Raw genomic sequence first — 21,089 nt, 5'->3', positions numbered from 1 at the left:
CTGTCCCGTCCCTCGTCGGGACCCTGCTTTTGGGGGGTGCTAGGAAGTAAGGGCAGCTGAGGCTTAACTCGAGAAAGCAGATGCCCAGGAGTGAATAATATTTGAAGCCAATTAATCCCATGTTACCAAAGCATATTAATAAATGTCTTTATTTGTCCATACAAAAAAGGATATTGTTTTAAAGTAAACTATTCAAAAGACATAAGAAAGGACAAAGACAATGTTAACTTACAATACAAGTTCACTGTCCTAGCAAGGTCTGACCTTACAGATTAACAGAGTTTGATTAGAGGAAGAGCAGATAAACTGGTAGAAGTGATTACAGATAAACAAAGGAATGGAAGTGACTCGGGAGCACTTTGATGGTGTGACTGATATAAATAAGCTCCTAGTGGCAAGGGGAGCAGGACATACCAATGTAGTCTAGAATAGTTTAGAGATTATTACCAGATAAACCCAAACTCTGTGGCAAGGGAGAAAGGACAAACCAATGATATCCAACACAGTCATCATTGTCATCTAGTCCTGCTTCTAGTCCTCAAAGTCCCAAAGTTCCTCTCTTTCTCATAGTTCCCACTCTCCACTTACAGCATAGTTACATAGAAATCTTCAAGGGTGAGGATAGACATAGGTGGGTTGAACATTGTCATAACAACAAACAGAGGTAAAGGCACTCCTTCAAGGGGAGTTATAGGAGAATTAACTCATGACAAACTCTCATCTGAGGGATCAGCACTCCAGATCACTAAGAGATTCGATCAAGGGTAGGCTTCAGTCTAGGTGTTTTGCTTTCTCCTTTCCTCATCCAGTAATCCATTTAAACAAACATAGTAAATTTACTTCTGATAATATTTCTAGTCATTTTGTATGAACACAGTAAGAGACATAGTAAGCTTAAAGATTGACTTTTCTGGGGATGTCTCACTATATATTCCAGATCATAGTCCTCAGGCCAGGTTAGTCTTTCCTAACCCCAGTAGAGTTCTTATTTAGTCACTTCTTTTTGGATCATGACAGAGTTGGTTCCATGACCATGTTCTTAACTTATTATATTTATGGCGCTTAGCTTGTCACTTTTTGATGCCAGGGTAGCTTACAGCTTGCCCTGGGCCCATCCAGACCCGTCTTTGGGACCCTGCTTTTGGAATGCTAGGAACAAAGGGCAACTGAGGCTTAAGTCAAGTAAGTATGGATACCCAAGAGCAAATGTTATTTTGGAGTCAATTAATTCCCATGTTACACTGCATAGCATGAACTGTCTTCCTGTGTCTATACAAAAATGACATTGCTAAACCAAGCAAATGACATAAAGGAAAGAGAAAAACTATTTAAGATTAATAGTGCTTTATGGAATTCAGTGTGCCGCAGGGGCACTGTTGTGGAAGTAATCCAATATACCTTAAGCTCCCTGCAGGAGGACCAAGGACAACCCAATGTTATCCAACAGGAAGAAATTAAAAAGTTGTTTGGATAAGAATGTATTTATATGAATTCTGCCATTTTCAATGAACATTAAATGTAGTTTGAGATAGAACTATTTATTACTATATATTGACATAAAAGGTATACTTATATAAAATGTATGCATGATCACTTTATATAATATATATTATTCATGTAATATATATTTACATATAGTTTTAATTTAAAAATATATTCGTTTAGGTGCATGTGTGCCAAGCCTGTATGCTGCTTGAGCCCATGTAGCTGAGTACATGTGGTTGCTGAGTACACCTGAGCACATATGTTGCCCACATCTCCCCTCTTGAGATGTGTACTTTCATTCTTTTCTGTCTAATGCTGAGATGCTTGTAGGGGCTCTCTCCAACCTTGGAGAAGCCCGCATTCTCTCTTGAGCATGTTACTCCATCTCTCTCTCTCTCTCTCTCTCTCTCTCTCTCTCTCTCTCTATCATCCTCTACCCCTCCAAACTTTCAAAAGAACCCTCCAAATAAAATCTGTTTTACTTCTAAAATATATGTATATTAGTTTATATGTAATATATACACAATTAATTTAATATATTTAATATTAATATAAATATATTTTTCTCTTAAGAAGAGAGGCTCCAAGCAGTATTCAAGTGGTCTTAATGTCATTCCCAGTGACACTCAAACAGGAAAGGGATTCAGTGTTAATACTTGAGGTTGCTGACCTACTAGAGACTTCATTTGTCCTTCCATTGGTTTCCTTTATAAGGCTATTTTTTAAAATTTTAAATTATTTCTTTTATGGAGTTATTTTTCAAGTAGTGCTCAGGGAATCCCAGGGTAGCCCCTCGTGATGTTTAGCCAACTGGTAATTGGTTCAAAGTAGTGATGAGGTTAGACTCAGACTCAAAATTGCTAAGCTAAACAAGAACAATACTAGAGTTGCCCAGGGACCACTAGAACCACACCCAGTAGTGTTTTGGGGTTATGCAGTATAGGGAATCAAACCTTGGTCCTTGCACAAGCAAAGAATGCACTCTTCAAAATGAGCTACCTCCCTGAGCCGGTATGTTTTCTTTTTCATGATAGTTAAGATTCCATACATCAGTTTCATTACCTTTGTGGGGAAGTTTTATTATTGTTATTTATTTATTTATGCAACAAGAATCCTGGTTCTAGTTAAAAAAAAACCACCACATACTTTTAATTCTACTTCCATTTGAAAGAAGTATATAACAAATAGACATGAAAGAAAATTCACGAAATCAAGCACTTTAAGCCAACTAGTTTTTTCTGACATTCACCTTGAGAACTTTATATAAACCCTGCCTGAGTTCTTTGTTCTTGAGAGCATACACCATTGGATTTAGGGCAGGAGGAATGACATTGTGGAGTACATTGAGTAGAACTGGGATAAGAGGAATTGTCTTTGATGCACCATGGGTGATAGAAAGGACAACAACAACAGTGTAGAAGAAAAGGATTAGGATGAGGTGGGAAGAACAGGTACTTAAGGCCTTTGATGCTGCTTCTGCTGAACTTAGCTTCAACACAGAGTGAAGTATCAAAGCGTATGATAAAATAATTAAACCCAGATCACTTCCCATGAGTGTCCAGGCAAGAACTAGCTGGTAGATGCTGTTGATTTTCCTGTCATCACAGGATAGACGAGTAACTCCAAGATTAGAGCATAGACAGTGCTCAATTTGGTTCTGGGAGCAATAGTGTCTTTGAGCAGCCAACACAGGCACGCCCATAGTAGAAAGACCATTCCTGAGTATCATGAAGACAGTAGCTTTGATCACAAATGATTCCGTTATGGTAGACGAGTAGTGAAGTGGTCGGCAAATGGCTATATATCTATCTATAGCCATGCAGACAAAGATCCCTGATTCCATGGTCACAAAACAGTGTATAGCATACATCTGAGCAAAGCACTCAGGAAGACTGATAGCCTTAGCTCCGAACCACAAGATAGCTAAAATCTTGGGCATGATGGTGGTGGCCAGGCCTATGTCTACCACAGCTAGTACACCCAGAAAATAGTACATAGGCTGATGCAATGTTGCCTCTTGTTTGATGATGATCAGGATAAGAAAGTTGGCACCTATTGCTAAGAGGTAGAGCAAAGCTAGGGGCAGGGAAAGCCAGTGTTGCCAGCTGTGAATGCCTGGGAATCCCATCAGAATGAACTCAGAGACCTGGTTCTTAGAGCTGTTGGAATCACGGAGGTTTTGGAACATCCTTCACTAAGAAGAAAAATAATCATGGTTAGTATTTTATTAATCTCTATGATAATATTTTTAAGTTAAGTAGGCCCGTGATTTAAGAGAGAGGAAACCTTTGTCATTGTCTCATCCCTTCATAAACAGTCACTTGACATTTCTAGCGAAACACTGTGGTAGACTTCTCTTCATGTAAATTACAAAAGCCTCTTAGGGTAGGTCTATGATACTTTATCTGCCTTTCTCCTTGTAAAATATATGTACATGTCAGAAGCAAAAATAAGGGTGTTGACCATCATTATGTGTAATATAAATTATATTATTAAGATGAAAGCTGTCAGATATCAATTATCATAGTCTGGTGGTTTTGCTAAGAGGGTGCTAACAGACTTCTTGTTATACAGTCTAAGTAAAGAACTTTTTTGGATGGAGAAGGATTTGTCCACCCCTGCAGTGTCCTTGTTGGCTACTCCAAGCTCTGTGCTAAGGTATTAATTTCTGAAGATTTCTATGAATCATGTAGTGCCAGGGGTCTACCGAGTGTCATAGCATGCAATGGACAATGGCTTAAGCCCTGTACTATCTCTCTGGCTCCCCATTTAAAAAAAATGTTGGTCTTATACAAAAGTCAGATCAAAATGGATTAAAGATTCAGCATCAGACAAGAATCCTTGAGGTACATTGAAGACAAGGTCGGCAAAACCCTCCATGACGTTGAAGCTAACAATATCTCCAAAGATGACACGCCACTGGCCAAGCAAGTGAAAGTTGAAATAAGTAAATGGGAGTATCTTAAACTAAGAGGCTTCTGCAGCTCAAAAGAAACAGTGCCAAATACGAAGATAGCCTACAGAATGGGAAAGGATATGCCTAATACCCATCCTATAAGGGGTTGATTTCAAGGATATATAAGGCACTGGTTAAACTCCACAAGAAGAAACCATCCAACCCCATCAAAAAATGGAGTGATGAAATTAACAGAAACTTTCTCAGAGAAGAAATCTGAATGGCTAAAAGGCACATGAGAAAATGCTTTCATCACTAATCATTAGGGAGATGCAGATCAAAACAACAATACCATATCATCTTACACCACAGAGACTGGCCCACATCCAAAAGTACAAAAACAACTGGTGTTGGCATGGATGTGGGGAGAAAGGCACTCTCCTTCACTGCTGGTGGGAATGCCGACGGGTTCAGCCCTTTTGAAAAATAAAATGGACTGAAAGAAACTTTGGTACATCTACACAATGGAATACTATGCAGCTGTTAGAAAAGATGAAGTCATGAAATTTGCATATAAGTGGATCAACATTGAAAGTATCATGTTAAATGAAATGAGTCAGAAAGGAAGAGACAGACATAGAAAGATCGCACTCATCTGGGGAATATAATGTAACAAAATGGGAGACTAACACCCAAGAGTAGTAGAGATAAGAACTAGGAGGTCTGCCCCACAGCTTGGAAATTGGCCTCACATGCTGGGGGAAAAGGCAGCTGAGATAGAGAAGGGAACACCAAATAGAGGATGTTGGGAGGACCCATTCAGGTTGAAAGGTGTGTGCCAAAAGTAGACTACAGACCGAACATGAAGGCCACTCAATACCTCTATTGCAAACTACAACACCCAAAAGGAGAGAGAACTAAAAGGAATGCCCTGCCACAGAGGCAGGGTGGGGTGGTGGGGGCTGGGGTGATGTGGTGGGTGGGATACTGGAAACATTGGTGGAGGAGAATGGGCACTGGTGGAGGGATGTAAACAATCACTGTATGATTGAAACACAAATATGAAAGTTCATAAGTTTGTAACTGTACCTCACGGTGATTCACTAACAAACATTTTTTTTAAAAATATGGGCCAAACCTAGTGGTGCTCTAAAGGCCCAGTAACCATTGTCAGTGGTGTAGGCCTGGTGGCTTGATACTTGGATAGCTGATGTGTGTGTCATAGGCCCAACAATGCTAGAGGTCTTCATTGTTAATGCTGGAGCTTCTCAAGATTATAGGGATTGAATTTATCCTCTTGGTATAAAATATTTGTTTTTCAGCCCTTGGAACTATCTAATTAGCGAAGGATGAAAGGTTTGAACATGAGGAAACTTCTACGGAGCAGTTTAATGATAGTATATACGAAACAAACCTAACAAAAACTAAAATCTAGTACATAAGAATTAGTGAAATACTCATGAGTATTACTTAATTTTAGTATGAAAATTAGGTTATTAATATCCATTTGTTGGTGGTTTTTGTTTTGGGTGGACCACACCCACAATGCTCAGGGATTACTCCTGGCTCTGCTTTCAGAAATTACTCCTGGAGGTGCTGGGATACCATATTAATTGCCTGGGACTTAACTTGGTTAAGTTGGTTGAAAGGCAAATAAATGCCTTACCCACTGTACTATTAACCCTACTATTGTCCTTTTGGAGGACACAAAAATGATAAAGTTTGGGGACTGGAGTTATAGCACAGCAGGTAGGGAATTTGCCTTGCATGCAGCTGACCCAGGTTTGATTCCCAGCATCCCATATGGTCCCTCAAGCACTGCTTGTAGTAATTTTTGAGTGCATGAGCCCGGAGTAAACCCTATGCAACTCTGGGTGTGACTCAAAAAGCAGAAAAAAAAAAGAAAAAAGGTAAGGTTTTCTAATAGCCTACATATAGCCAAGTAACTAACAGAATATAACAGAAATACTTTTTCTAACTTGGAGATAATTTTGATTGGCATAATTGTGTATTTAGTCATATTATAATTAGGAAAGATATTTTATAAAATTTTATATGCTCTAGAGATCAGTTTCTTAAAATCAAAGACTGTATAATAAATCGTCTTGAGCTAAATATTTACTTATGTTTATATAAAAATGCTTTTTTTTACCAATCATGTGTTTGTTAGTATTTGTTTTCTTTCACTATTTTTGAAACATTGAGTCTAATAAGACACAATATGTGTGTCTTATCAAAATTATAATCTACAAGGGATTCATGTGAGTATAAAGTTCAAATGCTAGATCCATTGAAACTAATTCAAAAAGTAACACTTCATTACTATTAACATAATGAAGAAAGTAAAGAAAATTATAAATAATTTTACTTATTATGCTAACATTTACTATTTTCTTAATTTTGATTTAATTACTTGTATATATCACTTTGTTCTTTTAACATCAATCAAAAACTGTTTCTCAAAGATATTGCATCTTGATTATTAATTCATATTAATGAAAAGTTCTTAGCACAGCCGGTAGGGCATTTGCCTTGCACACGGCCAACTCGGGTTCGATTCCTCCGTCCCTCTCAGAGAGCCTGGCAAGCTACCAAGAGTATCCTTATCGCACGGCAGAGCCTGGCAAGCTACCCGTGGCGTAGTCAATATAACAAAAACAGTAAAACAAGTCTCACAATGGAGACATTACTGGTGCCCACTCGAGCTAATCGATGGACAATGGAAGGAACTCAGACAGAATGAAAAGTTCTTAGAAAACTGGTTTGAGATTCTGAGTTTAATTTGATCCATTTGTATAATTTTTTAATTGTCTTTTTAATCTTATTTTTGAAATTTTAGTTATCATTTTAGCTAGGGATTTTAGTTTTCACACAAAGTAACCTACCAATCCATATATTAAAGGAATATTAAATGGGTTGACATCTACCTTAGAAGAAATTAAGGAAATTGCAAATCTCACTTATAAATATGAATATTAGATTTAAACCTCTCATTATTTAGATTTCATGTGTAGGCCTTCATAACCACTTTTATCTTTATGAATAATAAATATTAATGTTCCTTCAAGACTTACCATACATGTCATAAGGAAACAGCATTATTTAAAATCTCGAATTAATACCATGTCAAATCATAAACACTCAATATTTTTACTCATATCACTATGTTACTTTTAATAATAATAATAATAATAGATGAAAGATTCAACACAGAATATGCAACTTTTTTTGGAAATAACAGGTCCACAAAAAGCATACTAGTTAATAAAAAGCACTTTCAAGGATTCATTTGATATCATCATAAGCTCTTAGATTTATGCAGGAGCAAAACCCACTTGAAGTTTATTGAGAAAATGTCAAAGAGAAAAACATGTTTTTACACCTAAAATATGATTGCAGGGTTGTTCTATTACTTCTATTCTGTTCTTCCTTGTTATTTTATATTCACATCATATAGCTACTTTACATTTGTGATTTTTGAAATCCTCTATTCTATTTTATACCATCTCAACATCAAAGCTAACTTTAACCTTCTCATCCATGAAAAATATTTAAATTTGTAAAAAAAAATTCTAGACTGGAAAGAGCATAGAAAAGTTATAGAAAAATTAAGGTGTAGGTCTTGGAGGCACCCTGCGTAGGCTCAATCCACAATACTGCACATAGTCCTCTGATCACCACCAAAAATGGTCCCAGAGCATAGACGCAGAAGTAAGCCCTGAGCACTGCTGAGTGTGTTCCAACACCCCGCTCAAAGAGAATATCTTAAATCCTCTTAGTTTGATAAATTGGAAAATTGGCAGTCTTTGTATTAATAAAAGCAGCTGCAGATCAAAGTAAATTCTAATTTTAATGATAATCATAATTTAATAGTAGCATAAAAACATTAATAAGCAAAACCATTTTTGTTGGTAATAATTTGATTTTTACTAAAACCAAATTATATTTTGAATTAATGACAATTTAATTCAAATCTTATTAATTGCACATATTGTATTTATATTTGTATTCAAAGTTTCTACCAACATACCACGAACATATTAGTTGTTAACATATGTTTCTGAATAAACAACTGGTAAAGATGAAAGAAATAATGTAATTTAAGAATGATTACAAATAAGCTAAACATTACATTTACACACAAAGTGAATCATCAAAATAAAATTGTAATGTCTAACAATAAATACAAAACATGCATTTCTACAAAATATTCATCATTAATTATATAAAATTAAAAAGCAAGAAAAACATGATGTAACTTAAAGACAAATATTTTGGTTTGAAAACAGCTGAGTTGACTATGGAGCAATAGTTTATTAACATGGATACATATGAATAAGCACAAAAGCAACCTCAGAGTATATACAAACTATGTTTTTAGAAGCAGAATAATTAAAATACTAACCTTACACTTCAAAGCTGAATGATTAATGTCAAAAAAATTGTCAAAATTAGTAAATATTAACTAAACTTTATCTTTGAGACACAATTATGTTTGAAACCTCAATTAATGATTAAATTATTTCATCTCCGTGTTTGATAAGCTTTTCTTCAAAGAAAACAATGAAATCCCTGAAACTAACATTTTTTCTTTATTAGTATACAGTAAGCTTTTTTTATTTTTTTAATTTCAAAAATTTATCATAACTTATAATTATATGATTATAATACTATTCAAGTCTATGATATCGGTGCATAAAGTGGATCCATACCACCTCCACAAAGTTCCCATGCCCCTCCACCAACTGTCCTTATGTCATCTCTGGTCAAATCTTTTTTGATTCCCACCATCCCTCATTTATATTAAGAGTAATGGTTTGGGTGCATACTCTCACCTACCTTAGCCATCATCCAAGTGTTCCAGACCCTGTACCTATTTTCCTATGTTGTTTTCTGTAGGATATCATTGGTTAGTCCTTTCTCCCTTGCCACAAAGAGTTTAGGCATATCTGGTAATCTTAGGTATATCAGTCACACCCATCAAAGTGCTCCCGAGTCACTCTCACTCCTTTGTCTATATGTAATCACTTCTATGCTCTCTTCCCCAACTAGTTTATCAGCTCTTCCCCTAATCAGATTCTGTTAATTTGTAAGGTCAGACCTTGCAGGACAGTGAACTTGTATTGTAAGTTAATATTGCCTTTCTCCTCTCCTTATGTCTTTTAAATAGTTTACTTTAAAACAATGTCCTTTTTGTTTGGACAAAGAAAGACAGTTGTTAATATGCTTTGGTAACATGGGATTTAATTGGCTTCAAATATTATTCACTCCTGGGCATCTGCTTTCTCGACTTAAGCCTCAGCTGCCCTTACTTCCTAGCACCCCCAAAAGCAGGGTCCCGATGAGGGATGGGACGGACCCAGGGCAAGCGGTGAGTTATGTGCTACCCTGGCATCGACATGGGCCTGACCAAAGCGCCTAATGCTTAACTATAGGTTAAGAGCTTGGTCATGGACATGTCATGTCATGATCCAAAAGCAATGACGAGACTAGGACCCTGCTAGGGCTAGGAAAGACTAATCTGGCCTGAGCACTGTAGTCTGAGATCGAGGTGACCCCAGGAGAGCAATTCTATAAGCTTAATGCATCTCTTGCTATGTCCATACAAAATGATTAATATTATGAATGCTTATATGTTAGTTGGACAAGGAGAGGAGAAACACACCCATGGGATTCCGCTCTTGGGTGGGTGTCCGGCTGAAAGAGAATCTGTCCTAGAAGAAGCATCCCCTGAGGGAAAGAACTTTACCCCTCTTGATGGTGACCACACCTATGTGTAAACCCCATCCCCTCATTCTTAGAGATTTAACTAGGCTGTGAGAGGGGGCTGAGGGCCAGTCCCAGGGCCAGTCCCAGGGCCAGATCTGGAGAAGCTAGATCGAGATCCAGACCCAGAGGAGAAGGAGAATGAAGTAGGATGGGGGAGGAAGAAGCAGGAGGAGAATCAGAGGAGAATGGAGATGGGAATGGAATAAACTGCAACTGAGACCAACCAGCTTGGCTCCGTTCCTTCCTTCGCCTGCCTCATCATCACCATCAACCTCCCCGGGATGGGGGAAGCAGCCTGAGACTACCAAACGCGGGTGGTGGGAGAGACAGCGCCATTGCCCTGTGCCCAGTGCATGGTGCAGCGTGGTGCTGTGGTGCCCTGCGTAGCCTCCTCCCTTTTCTTTTTTGTGTTTTTATACAGTTTTCATTGTTTTTTCTGTTTCTAAATAAATTACATTTTCAGGCTGATACTCAGTTTCCTAGTTAGCATGGTTGGTATCTAATTAAGGAAAAGATTGTGAGGCCAGAAAAAATCTATAATTTGCACTATAGATAAAGAAAAACATGAGATTTCAATAGAATGTAATATCCCTATATACCAAATTTTTAATAATTTATTCCTAATTAATTTATCAATTTCAACTTAGAGTTTTCATACATTGTATTTTTATATTAAAAATATCATTATAAGCAATAAATTCACCTATGAATAAATTTATCAGGGCTGGAGAGATACTATAGTGGGCAGGGTGCTTGCCTTGCGCTTGGTAGACTGGAGTTTGATCTCTGGCATCCCATATGTTCTTGTATCTCCACTAGAAGTGATTCCTGAGTGCAGATCCAAGAATAAACCCTAAGCACTGTTAGATCTGGTCCAAACACACAAAAAAGATTAAATAATTAATATATCCACAGATATTTATTCACACATATACATTTGGTTAGCATGTAACATAAATTTCAAAACACATTATTGATATTTCACAAGTGTGTACAAATTGTTACACTTGTTAAAACAAGGATTATTGAGACCAGAGCTAAATTACAGTGGGTAGGGCACTTGCCTTCCATGGGTCCAATATAACAAATAATTATTTTAATATTCATATGATAATATAGACATTTATAGGTTATGAATTGATAGGTACTGTAATGATGATAGAAAATTACATTGAGTTATAATATACGATAATAGGAGAAATAAACATTCTTTCTCAAACAGCATTTTTCAATCTCATACTAAAAATCAGTTGATCAAATTCGTTCTGAGCTCCTAAAAATATAGTAATTTATATGTACAAAACCTCATGGCAATTTCATACTAGCACAGCAATAGATACTTGCCAACTATTCTACTTTTGAAAGCCTCTAATATGTTAGTTTCTTGATACAAAACTGAGATGCAAAAAGTTAGCCCGAAATGTTGAGGATATTTTTTTTAAAAATCATGAACCTACCTTATATGTGACTGCACAAAATCTAACCTGTAAATCCTCTGATAGGTATATTATTGAACTGGTCTTTAAATAAGAGTGCTATGTACCCATGAGGATATTGCAACTAGGAACACTGGAATGGTATGGGAATAACCTATTTTGTAAAGAAAAACAAGAAGTTAATTATTACTACCTTCAAGATGCATAAATAATAGAATTATTTCACATTCATGTATTTCTATATACTTGAATTAAGAATATATCTGCAGCATGAGAATGAAAACAAAAATGTTATATTTATATTATTAGTTTTTGTGCATACATACTAATTTAGAAATATTTAAGCACCCTAAGTTTGAGATAATGGTAGTGTTGATAATATAATATATAATAAAATATAATTTAATAAAACTGAGCTTAGTTTTATATTCTTTTACTATTTTATATTATTTATGTGATAAATATAAAACATGAATACAATAATTTAAGAAGAAAAATAAACTTGGAGGAAAAATCTTAAGTATTTGAAACCTTAAATTAAAAAATACAGATTACTTAGTATACTCTTGTTGGATGTTTTTGAAAAATATTTTGAAAATTCCATTCACTGAAACATAAATTCTATATTAAATTATATTTGCCTATTTGAGACATTAATACTAAGTAAAATTTGGGCTTGAGCTATAGCACGGCAGGTAGGGCATTTGCTTTTCATGCGGCCGACCCGGGGTTTGATTCCCAGCATCCCATGTGGTCGGTCCCCCAAGCACCGCCAGGAGTAATTCCTAGTTCATGAGCCAGGAGTAACCCCTGTGCATTGCTGGGTGTGACCCAAAAAGCAAAAGAAAAAAAATGGTAAAATTTAATTATCAATAAAATTTATAATCTCACAAAAAGACAAAAATATTACAAATATATTTAAATCTGTTTTACAAAATAAGGCATAAAATAATTAAGACCATTGCAAGGGATTTTCATTGACTGACAGTATAAATCCAAAGAAACAACAAAACTTAATGCTCTTCTGAGTAACTACATGTAATTTGTGCATAATGAATAAATTCTCTAAAACCATAAATAATATTTTAAAATATTTTTCAAAAGCATAGCCTTCCAAGAGACATCATTAGTGTCCTTTGAATGAATTGTCTTACACAGTGTAATTGTCTTGATTTGTCTTAGTTTAACATGATGAGATTTGCTATATTATAAAATCTTTAGTAGCACATGGGTAAGTATTCCTGGCATAGTGAAGTCAGACTTTTATAAAATCTGTGCATAAATCAAATGCTTAATTCCAGTGCCCATGTATGCATGCCAATTCTCTGATTTCTTTAGATAATCTCATGCCAAGTTTGAGTATGTGTTATTATTTAGACTATACATTTTATTTATTATAATAATTTTTTTCTCATAAGGTTTGATTTATTTTTCATAACTCAATGTATAAGAACACTGTTCAAATAGTGGTCACTCAATTTTGAAATAATTGCTATGTCTTTTTTCTCTTTTTGGCTTTTTGAGTCACACCGAGCAATGCACAGGGGTTACTTCTGGCTTTACACTCAGAATTACTCCTGGTGGTGCTCAAGGGACCACATGGGATGCTTGGAGATCAAATTCGGATTGGTTGCATGCAAGGCAAATGCCCTACCCACTGTACTATTGCTCTAGCCCTAATAATTTTTATGTCTTATGAAGCATTTAGCCACAGAAATTCAAGAAAACACTGAAGTGATTTTACTACAATAAGAATTTGACAATAATTATTTTCCTCAACTCTGGTGCTCTTGATACCTAATGATAGCCTAAACTCTAACCTTCTGCAATAAAACCATTTTTTTTCTAACATGAAACTGAACTTAATATACCAGAAACTAGCTCTTCTGGCATATAAGAAAGTTAAAAAAAAATGGGATGCACAAAAACTCAATTAAAGGTGATGGGTTAGGCCAAGATGTGATTCCCGGGGGCCGCATGTGTGTGCGGCCTCTCCGCAGCTGCACGAGCGTGACTCCAGACGCCAGCTAAAGTTTTTGGCATGGGCAGCTCCTCGCAGAATGTCTCCAGACTGAGAACTAAGACGAGGCCCCATGCCCGCCCAGGAGGGGAAAGGTGTTTCTCTCTCTCGCCTCTTCCTTGCCGGGGGTGAAGGGCGTGGTGACCACCATATTATGAGGACTACAGATAGGGTTTACAAGCTTGCAATGATCCAATATCTGGAAGAAATCTCCCTGGACTTAGTTGCTAAAGTACAGAAATTCAAAACCACGTGGCCGCGACCTCATATCTCTTCACAACAGGTCTGACTCTAGTGGGGTACTCCTAACAATAATAGTGAGGATTGTGTTGAAATATTGAATGTAACCAAAGCGAATAGAAAGTAAAGTGAAATTTATCAGTTACAAGGCAGAGTGGGTGGATGGGAGGTGTACTGTTTTGTTTTGTTTTGTTTTTGGTGGTGGGATATGGGCACTGGTGAGGGGATGGTTGTTTCAGCATTGTGTAACTGAGACTTAAGCCTGAAAGCATTGTAATTTTCCACATGGTGATTCAATAAAATAAAATTCTTAAAAAAAAAAATCTGCAAAAAATAAATAAATAACAAAATAAAGGTGATGTGTTAGAAATGAGTAGGAAGGACATAAGAGGAGTTATATAGCAAATAGCGGGTGTCAGTTTTGCAAGATGAAAAGGTCTAAAGATATTTTATATAAAAACTACATGATTAATACTATTCTATATTTATAATGCTAAAATTGGTAATTTTAATGTGTCTTCTTTATCACAATAAAAAAGAATCTGTTTTATATTCGCCATTTTGGCATGAATATTATGATGATATAATTGTGCTTTGCCAATATATCCTGTGGTGTTTGAGGAGCCATGTGGTACCGGGGATCAAAGTCAGGGCCTTGTCAATGAAAGTTCTCTACTTCTTGAACATGCTCAAAAACAATAATAACAAATCTCACAATGGAGACATTACTGGTGCCTGCACGAGCAAATAAAAGAACAATGGAATGGTAGTGATACAGTGATAAAATATAACAATATTATTCCAGAAAGCTCTGGCCCCTCAGAGGGCTATTCTTGATGTAATTATTTCTAAATTTAGAAAATATATGAGAAGGTTATGTGGCAAATCAAATCTGATAAGAAGAAAGTACTCATTTTACCAGCTAGATCATTCTTCAGATATTATTTTCTCCTTCTGTTTGAAAAAGTGTGTACTGCCACATAAAGAGATAAATTATCCTTATTCAATGGAGGCTATCGTTGATAAACAGTAAAGTCTTATAAATATCTTCAGAGAAAAGTGCAATAGTAATAGACACAAACAGGCATACTGCAGAGCTTAGTTTGACATTGAACTTTTAGAATTCTAGAACAAAATTTCCCAAGAGCTCCATTATAAGTGCTTCTGAGTGAGCAACCCATTAGATTGCAAAAGTCTGGTATAGTTTTTGAGAAATCTTCATTAATATTTATTCCCATATAAAATGGAAAGCCTTGTATCTTTAAGTTATTTCCCTACTTTCTTCAACCTTTTACCCTTCTTGCTATACATGTGACACAGAAGGAGTAGGTTTAAGCTCACAGATATAAAATAACTATTTTTCTTTTCTGTTGCTATTTTTGTTCCTAACTAGATTATCTAACTTCTATATTAATACTTTTGTTAAAGCATAACAGTCCAGCCATTATGTAACATGCTCCCAAAGCAACATAAGGAAATATTTGGATGAGTGATAGAAAGCTCTTTAAGTAGGCAATGAAAGCTAACAAGCATTTTAGCAGAGACATATATAATGTGTTAGCAAAGGAAGAAGTTTCCTACTGAGCAAATAAAAATACACACCTGTTTGGAGAAAGGGTCTTTCACTTGGACCGAAGATGTGTTTTCAGTTGACACAATGGTACCAAAGGTAAGTGCATTGGGAATTTATGGGGAATAGTGAGCAGCTCAGTGGTCTGAACTTAATAGAGCTCCTTTGGTAATATAAGAGAATGGTCCATCGAGATAAGCTGAATTCCTAAGATGCCAAATCCCGAAAGGATGGAAAAGAGAACAATTCTGAAATTAGTTCCAATTAATGTAATTTTAGTCCTTACCTAAGTAAAATAATATTTTCATTTGTGAAATTAAAATAGACTATAAAGGATGAGCAATTTCATTAGTGGATAGGTGGCTTTTGAGAAACCTAGAAACATCTAGGTTATCCTAAACTCTGTGATTAGAAAGTTTACCTGAAAAAAATTCCTTAAATGGTAAAGCATTTATCCTTATAAATTAATACATGTCTAGTTCCTTCTATAGCATACCTAAAAAGATCAATAAAATTATTGAAACCCTCTGTTCTTATGAAGGCTGTGGCCTAGTAAGGATGGGAAGATAAAATTCTAAATAAAGAAAATATATAATGAGACTCTGGTATAATGATTTAAATCAGAAACGCACAGAGATGTGGGAATATTAAACAAAGTAATTAATTCAGTCTTAGAGTCAAAGAATAGTTCCCTAAAGAAATAGCAGTTAGTGATGAGATCAAAGTTTAAATACGAGTTAACCAAAATATGTGTTCAGTGGACGAAGCATACTGCAAACTTTAAGATGCTGAAATATTTAACATTATAAAGGACTATAAATGTGGCTTGAGTCTTAGGTTGGTGAAAATGAGAAATTCTAGAAAATAGAACTGTTGTTATAACATAACATCACCTCCAAGATGACTTAAACTATGTGAGTATATAAACGACCACCCCACCCACACACACCTATAAATATTATATTTAAATGCACATGTACATGCAAACATTGGTTTTGGATTTTTGGTTTTTGGGTCACACCCAGTGATGCTTAGGGATGACTCCTGAAATTAATTCTCTTGGTGCTCACATGACCAGATGAGGTACCAACCAGGGATCGAACCTGGTTGGCTTGTATCACAAGTACCCTATCCAGTGTACTAGCATCCCAGCCCCCAGACATTGATTATTTGAATATGTATGTAGATTGATAGCTGGATACACATATATAAATATTACAAAAGAATATATTTTTGGACATCAATAAGTTCACTACTTAGGGTTCATTTTAATACAGAAATTTACAAAATCTATCTAGGAAATAAGTTTAATAAATTAAATTCTTGTACTTATACATATACCTTAATTAGCCACACAGTTCATTAAATTTTTATCATAAAATATTCTTTCATAATATCTTTTAATGAAATATGTATTTGCGCTTGTATTGCAGAATTTGTTTTAAAATTCATGTTGATGAATGTAAGCCAAGATAAATACTTTAGGGACCAGAGTGCTAGTACCAGTGGTAAAGGCAGTTGCCTTGCAAAAGGCTGACCTTGGGGCAATCTCCAGCACCTCAAGTGCCCCCAAGAGCAATTTTTTAATCAGCAGACTATGACCCTGCAGGCAAGGATCACTCCTGATGAGTCATGAGGGACCATATATCAAGTAATGGGATAGAGAAGAGGTCTCATTATTAAGATAAAAGCTGCAAGCTCACCTTAACTAGAAGTGTTCAAATTAGGCTGAGAACACTATTAACCAGAAACTTATTTTCATTCATTTGAAATGCTTGATGTGAATATTATCTAGAACTTGTTATTTTAGAATTTAGAAAATGTGCTGAAGTTATAATTACTTTTTAAAAATGATTCTAGGAAATGTAGAGTTTGAAAATCTTTGTTAAAGATTACTTTTTGTTACAAGTATTCCTTACTCCAAGTGTGAGGGGGTTGGAGTGATAGTACAGTGGGGAGAGTGTTTGCCTTGCATTTAGTAGACTCAGGTTCAATCCTCGGTATCCTATATGGCCCCCCAGGGTAAACCATATGGAGATTTCTTAGAAAAAAGTAAGATTAGAGAGACCATAAGACCTACTTCTTGATATCTACTCCCAAGACACAAAAACATTCATTCAAAAGTACACTTGTAAGCCATTATTCATTGCAGCCCTTAGCACTGTAGCTAAGATACACTATCAACCTAGCTGTCCAAGAACTGATTAGTGAAGGTGTGGTATCACTTGTATCACTTGTCCTCCCATTGCTCATCGATTTGCCTGAGTGGGTGCAAGTAAAGTCTCCATTTGTCCCTGCTGCGTGCTAGTGTAGTCCAATGGCATCTGCTCACTCCAAGAACACAAAGAGCCTCAAAACGTTTGTTCAGGGTCTTGAGGAAGTCTGAATATCTCATGGGTGGGCGGACAGGCATTCTTTTGACATCCTGTGGAATCCTGTCATTAACAGCTCTAGTCCAGCGCTCATCTCTGAATCTCATTACATGTCTGGCCCTTCTGATTTTCAAAGCCTTGGCGAACAAGACAGCGTCCCTGATTCTCAATCGTTGACAAAGGTCAAAACTCCAGATTCCTTCACTCACTTGAGGGACATGTGATAATCCAAGCGTAGCTCTTTTGAGTCTTCTTTGGAAGACCCAAATAGCTTATCCTGTTTTTGTATGGCCCTGGTTTCTGAAGAATATGGTAGTGCAGGAGGAATGGTGGAGTCAAAAAGATGTGCCCAGAGCCGGAGGTTCTTTGTCCTCTTAACAACTTCTTCGATGCTCTAGAAGGCATTCCACGCTGGTCTCTTCCTCATGCACAGCTCAAGTGCCAGGTCGTTCGTCATGTTGAGTTCTCAACCTAGGTAACCATAACTGCTGCATTCAGACACGTTTGTTCCATTGAGTGCAAAAGGAACATCAGGAACTAGTCATTTTCTCATGAACATTGTCTCATGAGATTCAGCTGCAGTTCGACTTTTCCACACTCACGGTCAAAGTTGGCCAGCATTCATGACACTTGGCTAATGTTTGGTGTTATTAGAACAACGATGTCATCAGCAAAGCAGAGGTGGTGTAGTTGCCGATCATCTATCTTCACTCCCATTCCTTTCCATTCCAGTCGTTGCATGAAGTTCTCTCGGGTGACACTGAAGAGGTTCAGTGAAATGGTGTCACCCTGCCGAACCCCTCTCTTTATGTTGATGATCACTTCCTTGTAGAATGTTGAGATCCTGGTGGTGAATCCGTAATATACCTCACGGGGGATTCTGATGTATTGAGTTTGAACACCCTGTTTGGCTAGGACTTTAATGACCACTTAAGTCTTAACAGAATCAAAGTCTTCTTTAAATCAATGAATGTTGTACAGAGTGGCATTTTGAACACTCGAGAAATCTCAATGAGCTTAGATCACCGTGTGGATATGGTCGATCGTCCTGAATGCTTTTCAGAACCTGGCTTGCTTGTATGGTTTTCCATCCTCTAGTGTTCTGCCAATACTCTTCAGGATGACTCGAGTGAATAGATTGTAGACAATGGACAACAGGCAGATTGGGTGATAGTTACTGATGTAGTGGATGTCTCCCTTTTTTTTTTCTTTTTCTTTTTTTAAATTTTTTTTTTTTTTGCTTTTTGGGTCACACTTGGCGATGCACAGGGTACTCCTGGCTCATGCACTCAGGAATTACTCCTGGCAGCGCTCGAGGGAGCATATGGGATGCTGGGAATTCAACCCGGGTCGGCTGCGTGCAAGGCAAACGCCCTACCCGCTGTGCTATCACTCCAGCCCCTTTCTTTTTTTTTTTTAAATTTTTTTGGGTCATACCTAGTGATGCACAGGGGTTACTCCTGGTTCTGCACTCAGGAATTTCTCCTGGTGGTGCTCAGGGGACCACATGGATGCTGGGAATCGAAACCGGGTTGGCCACGTGCAAGGCAAATGCCCTACCCACTGTGCTATCGCTCCAGTCCCTTCTTGTACAACAGGAGGGTCCTACTGGTTTTCCATTGGGATGCAAACTTGCATTTAGACAGGTAGTCTGTGAAGATCCAAGTCAGTGTATAGATGAGTACTGGCATCAGATCTTCAGGTATTATGGTCTGAGCTTCTCTGGACCAGTTGCTGTATGCTTCTTTACTGGTGCAATGGCACTTTGGAAGGAAGAACGCTGGGAAAAGCATATCCGTGCTGCGGAATTTGGTATTTGGGCAGATGGACATGGCTATCAAAGAGATCTGAGTAGAAATCATGAATAACCTTTTCCATTGCCCTTATAGAGGATGTGATAGATCCATCGGGATGTCGGAGGGCAGTCATCTTGGTCTTATAATTGATAAAGGATAGGTGGGCATTGCAAATACTTTTTCCGGCTTCTGCTGCATCAGCCAACACTGCTGCTCTTCTCTCTTTGAGGTCTTCTTCATCAATTCTCGGCACAGCTTTGTGAATTAGGACATTAGTTTATGATTGCCTGAGGCTCGCGCCAAACCATGTTGGCAAATCAGCTTGAGGGTTTCCAAGGACATGTGTTTTTTTGTGTCTTTCTCTCAGCGTTCCTCACACAATCATGGAGGTTCTGGACCAGTCGATCTTATTCCTTGTTGATGTTGTCAATGAAGGCATCTTCCCATATTGCTGCAATAATGCCAAAGAACTCCCAGTAGCTGGTGGTTCTGGGAGTTCTCTTCTTAAACATTGCAGCCCTTTCTCCCCACTCTGTGAAGTAGAATTTCACACAAAGTAGTTGGTGGTCTAATCCCATTTGGAATTTTGGGACAACAGTGACATTGGTCAGACAAAACTGTCGATTGAATATGATGTGGTCAATTTCATTGTGGAACTGTGCACTGGGAGACTCCCATGTCCAACGTTCAGATTAAGCCTTCTGGAACTGCGAGTTACCATGGATGGTCTTGGTCAACATGATGAACTCAGACAGTCTCTCACCCTGTTCATTCCACTCTATGTTGTGGGTCCCAAAGTGGAGTTCTTCGGGCAACTTTGTTGGTTCTATCTTGATGTTAAAATCACCGACAATGACCCTTGTGGAAGGTGTGGTCTTCTTTATAGAACTTCTTCAGCTCCGTGTAGAACTTCTCAATTTCTTCTTCATCATATATGGATGTTGGTGCATAGATGACAAAGATAGAAACTGCTGGCAATGAGCCACACCTATTCAAACATAAACATTCAGTTTGGGTTGTTAGAAATTTGAACGAATCCATGCTCATGGCCAAGTTCTTGTTGACGAGGACACCAACACCACCGATATCTCTACTGTCGCATGTTCCAAGGAACAGTTCTTCTTCAGTGTCGAAAACGGCATGACGTGATCGATGCCTTCTTGTCTAGGTCAATCCAATGACGTTGTACTTGATCTTCTGTGCTTGCTCCATCAGGTCCTCAGTGGATGCTACTGATGGCATTGTATGTGCACTAAAAGTACAGATGGTTATTTTAGTCTTTTTCGATTTGGCAGCCTAGTACAGTCCTGAGACTTTATCAGCCTCTCCTCGCTCCTTGTTCTGAACGCTGTTGTATTGGGGGCTCTTTCAGAGCCAGGGAAATGAGGTCCATTTTTGTTACTGTTTTTGGCATATCGAATACACCATGGGTAGCTTATCACGCTCTACTATGCGGGTGGCATGTAGGTAGGTGGCCCCTTTCTTACTCCTCACTTCTGTGTGGT

General features: G+C 37.3%; 1 protein-coding gene and 1 pseudogene across 1 annotated transcript; both read right to left on the bottom strand.

The window, feature by feature from the left end:
- LOC129405844 (uncharacterized) overlaps positions 1 to 20,631 on the bottom strand; it is a 31,548-nt pseudogene extending 10,917 nt beyond the window's left edge.
- On the bottom strand, positions 2,714 to 4,736 carry LOC101559366 (putative olfactory receptor 56B2). The gene is made up of 2 exons (XM_055143490.1): positions 4,729 to 4,736; positions 2,714 to 3,674 (listed from the first exon to the last, which is right to left on the bottom strand). The coding sequence occupies exons 1-2, from the start codon at positions 4,734 to 4,736 to the stop codon at positions 2,714 to 2,716; spliced, it is 969 nt and encodes a 322-aa protein (XP_054999465.1).
- Positions 20,632 to 21,089: the final 458 nt, after the last annotated feature.

The sequence above is a fragment of the Sorex araneus genome, chromosome 6 (genome assembly GCF_027595985.1).
Source record: "Sorex araneus isolate mSorAra2 chromosome 6, mSorAra2.pri, whole genome shotgun sequence".
NCBI classification, from domain to species: Eukaryota; Metazoa; Chordata; class Mammalia; order Eulipotyphla; family Soricidae; genus Sorex; species Sorex araneus.
This window is presented reverse-complemented; position numbering and strand designations above follow the sequence as displayed.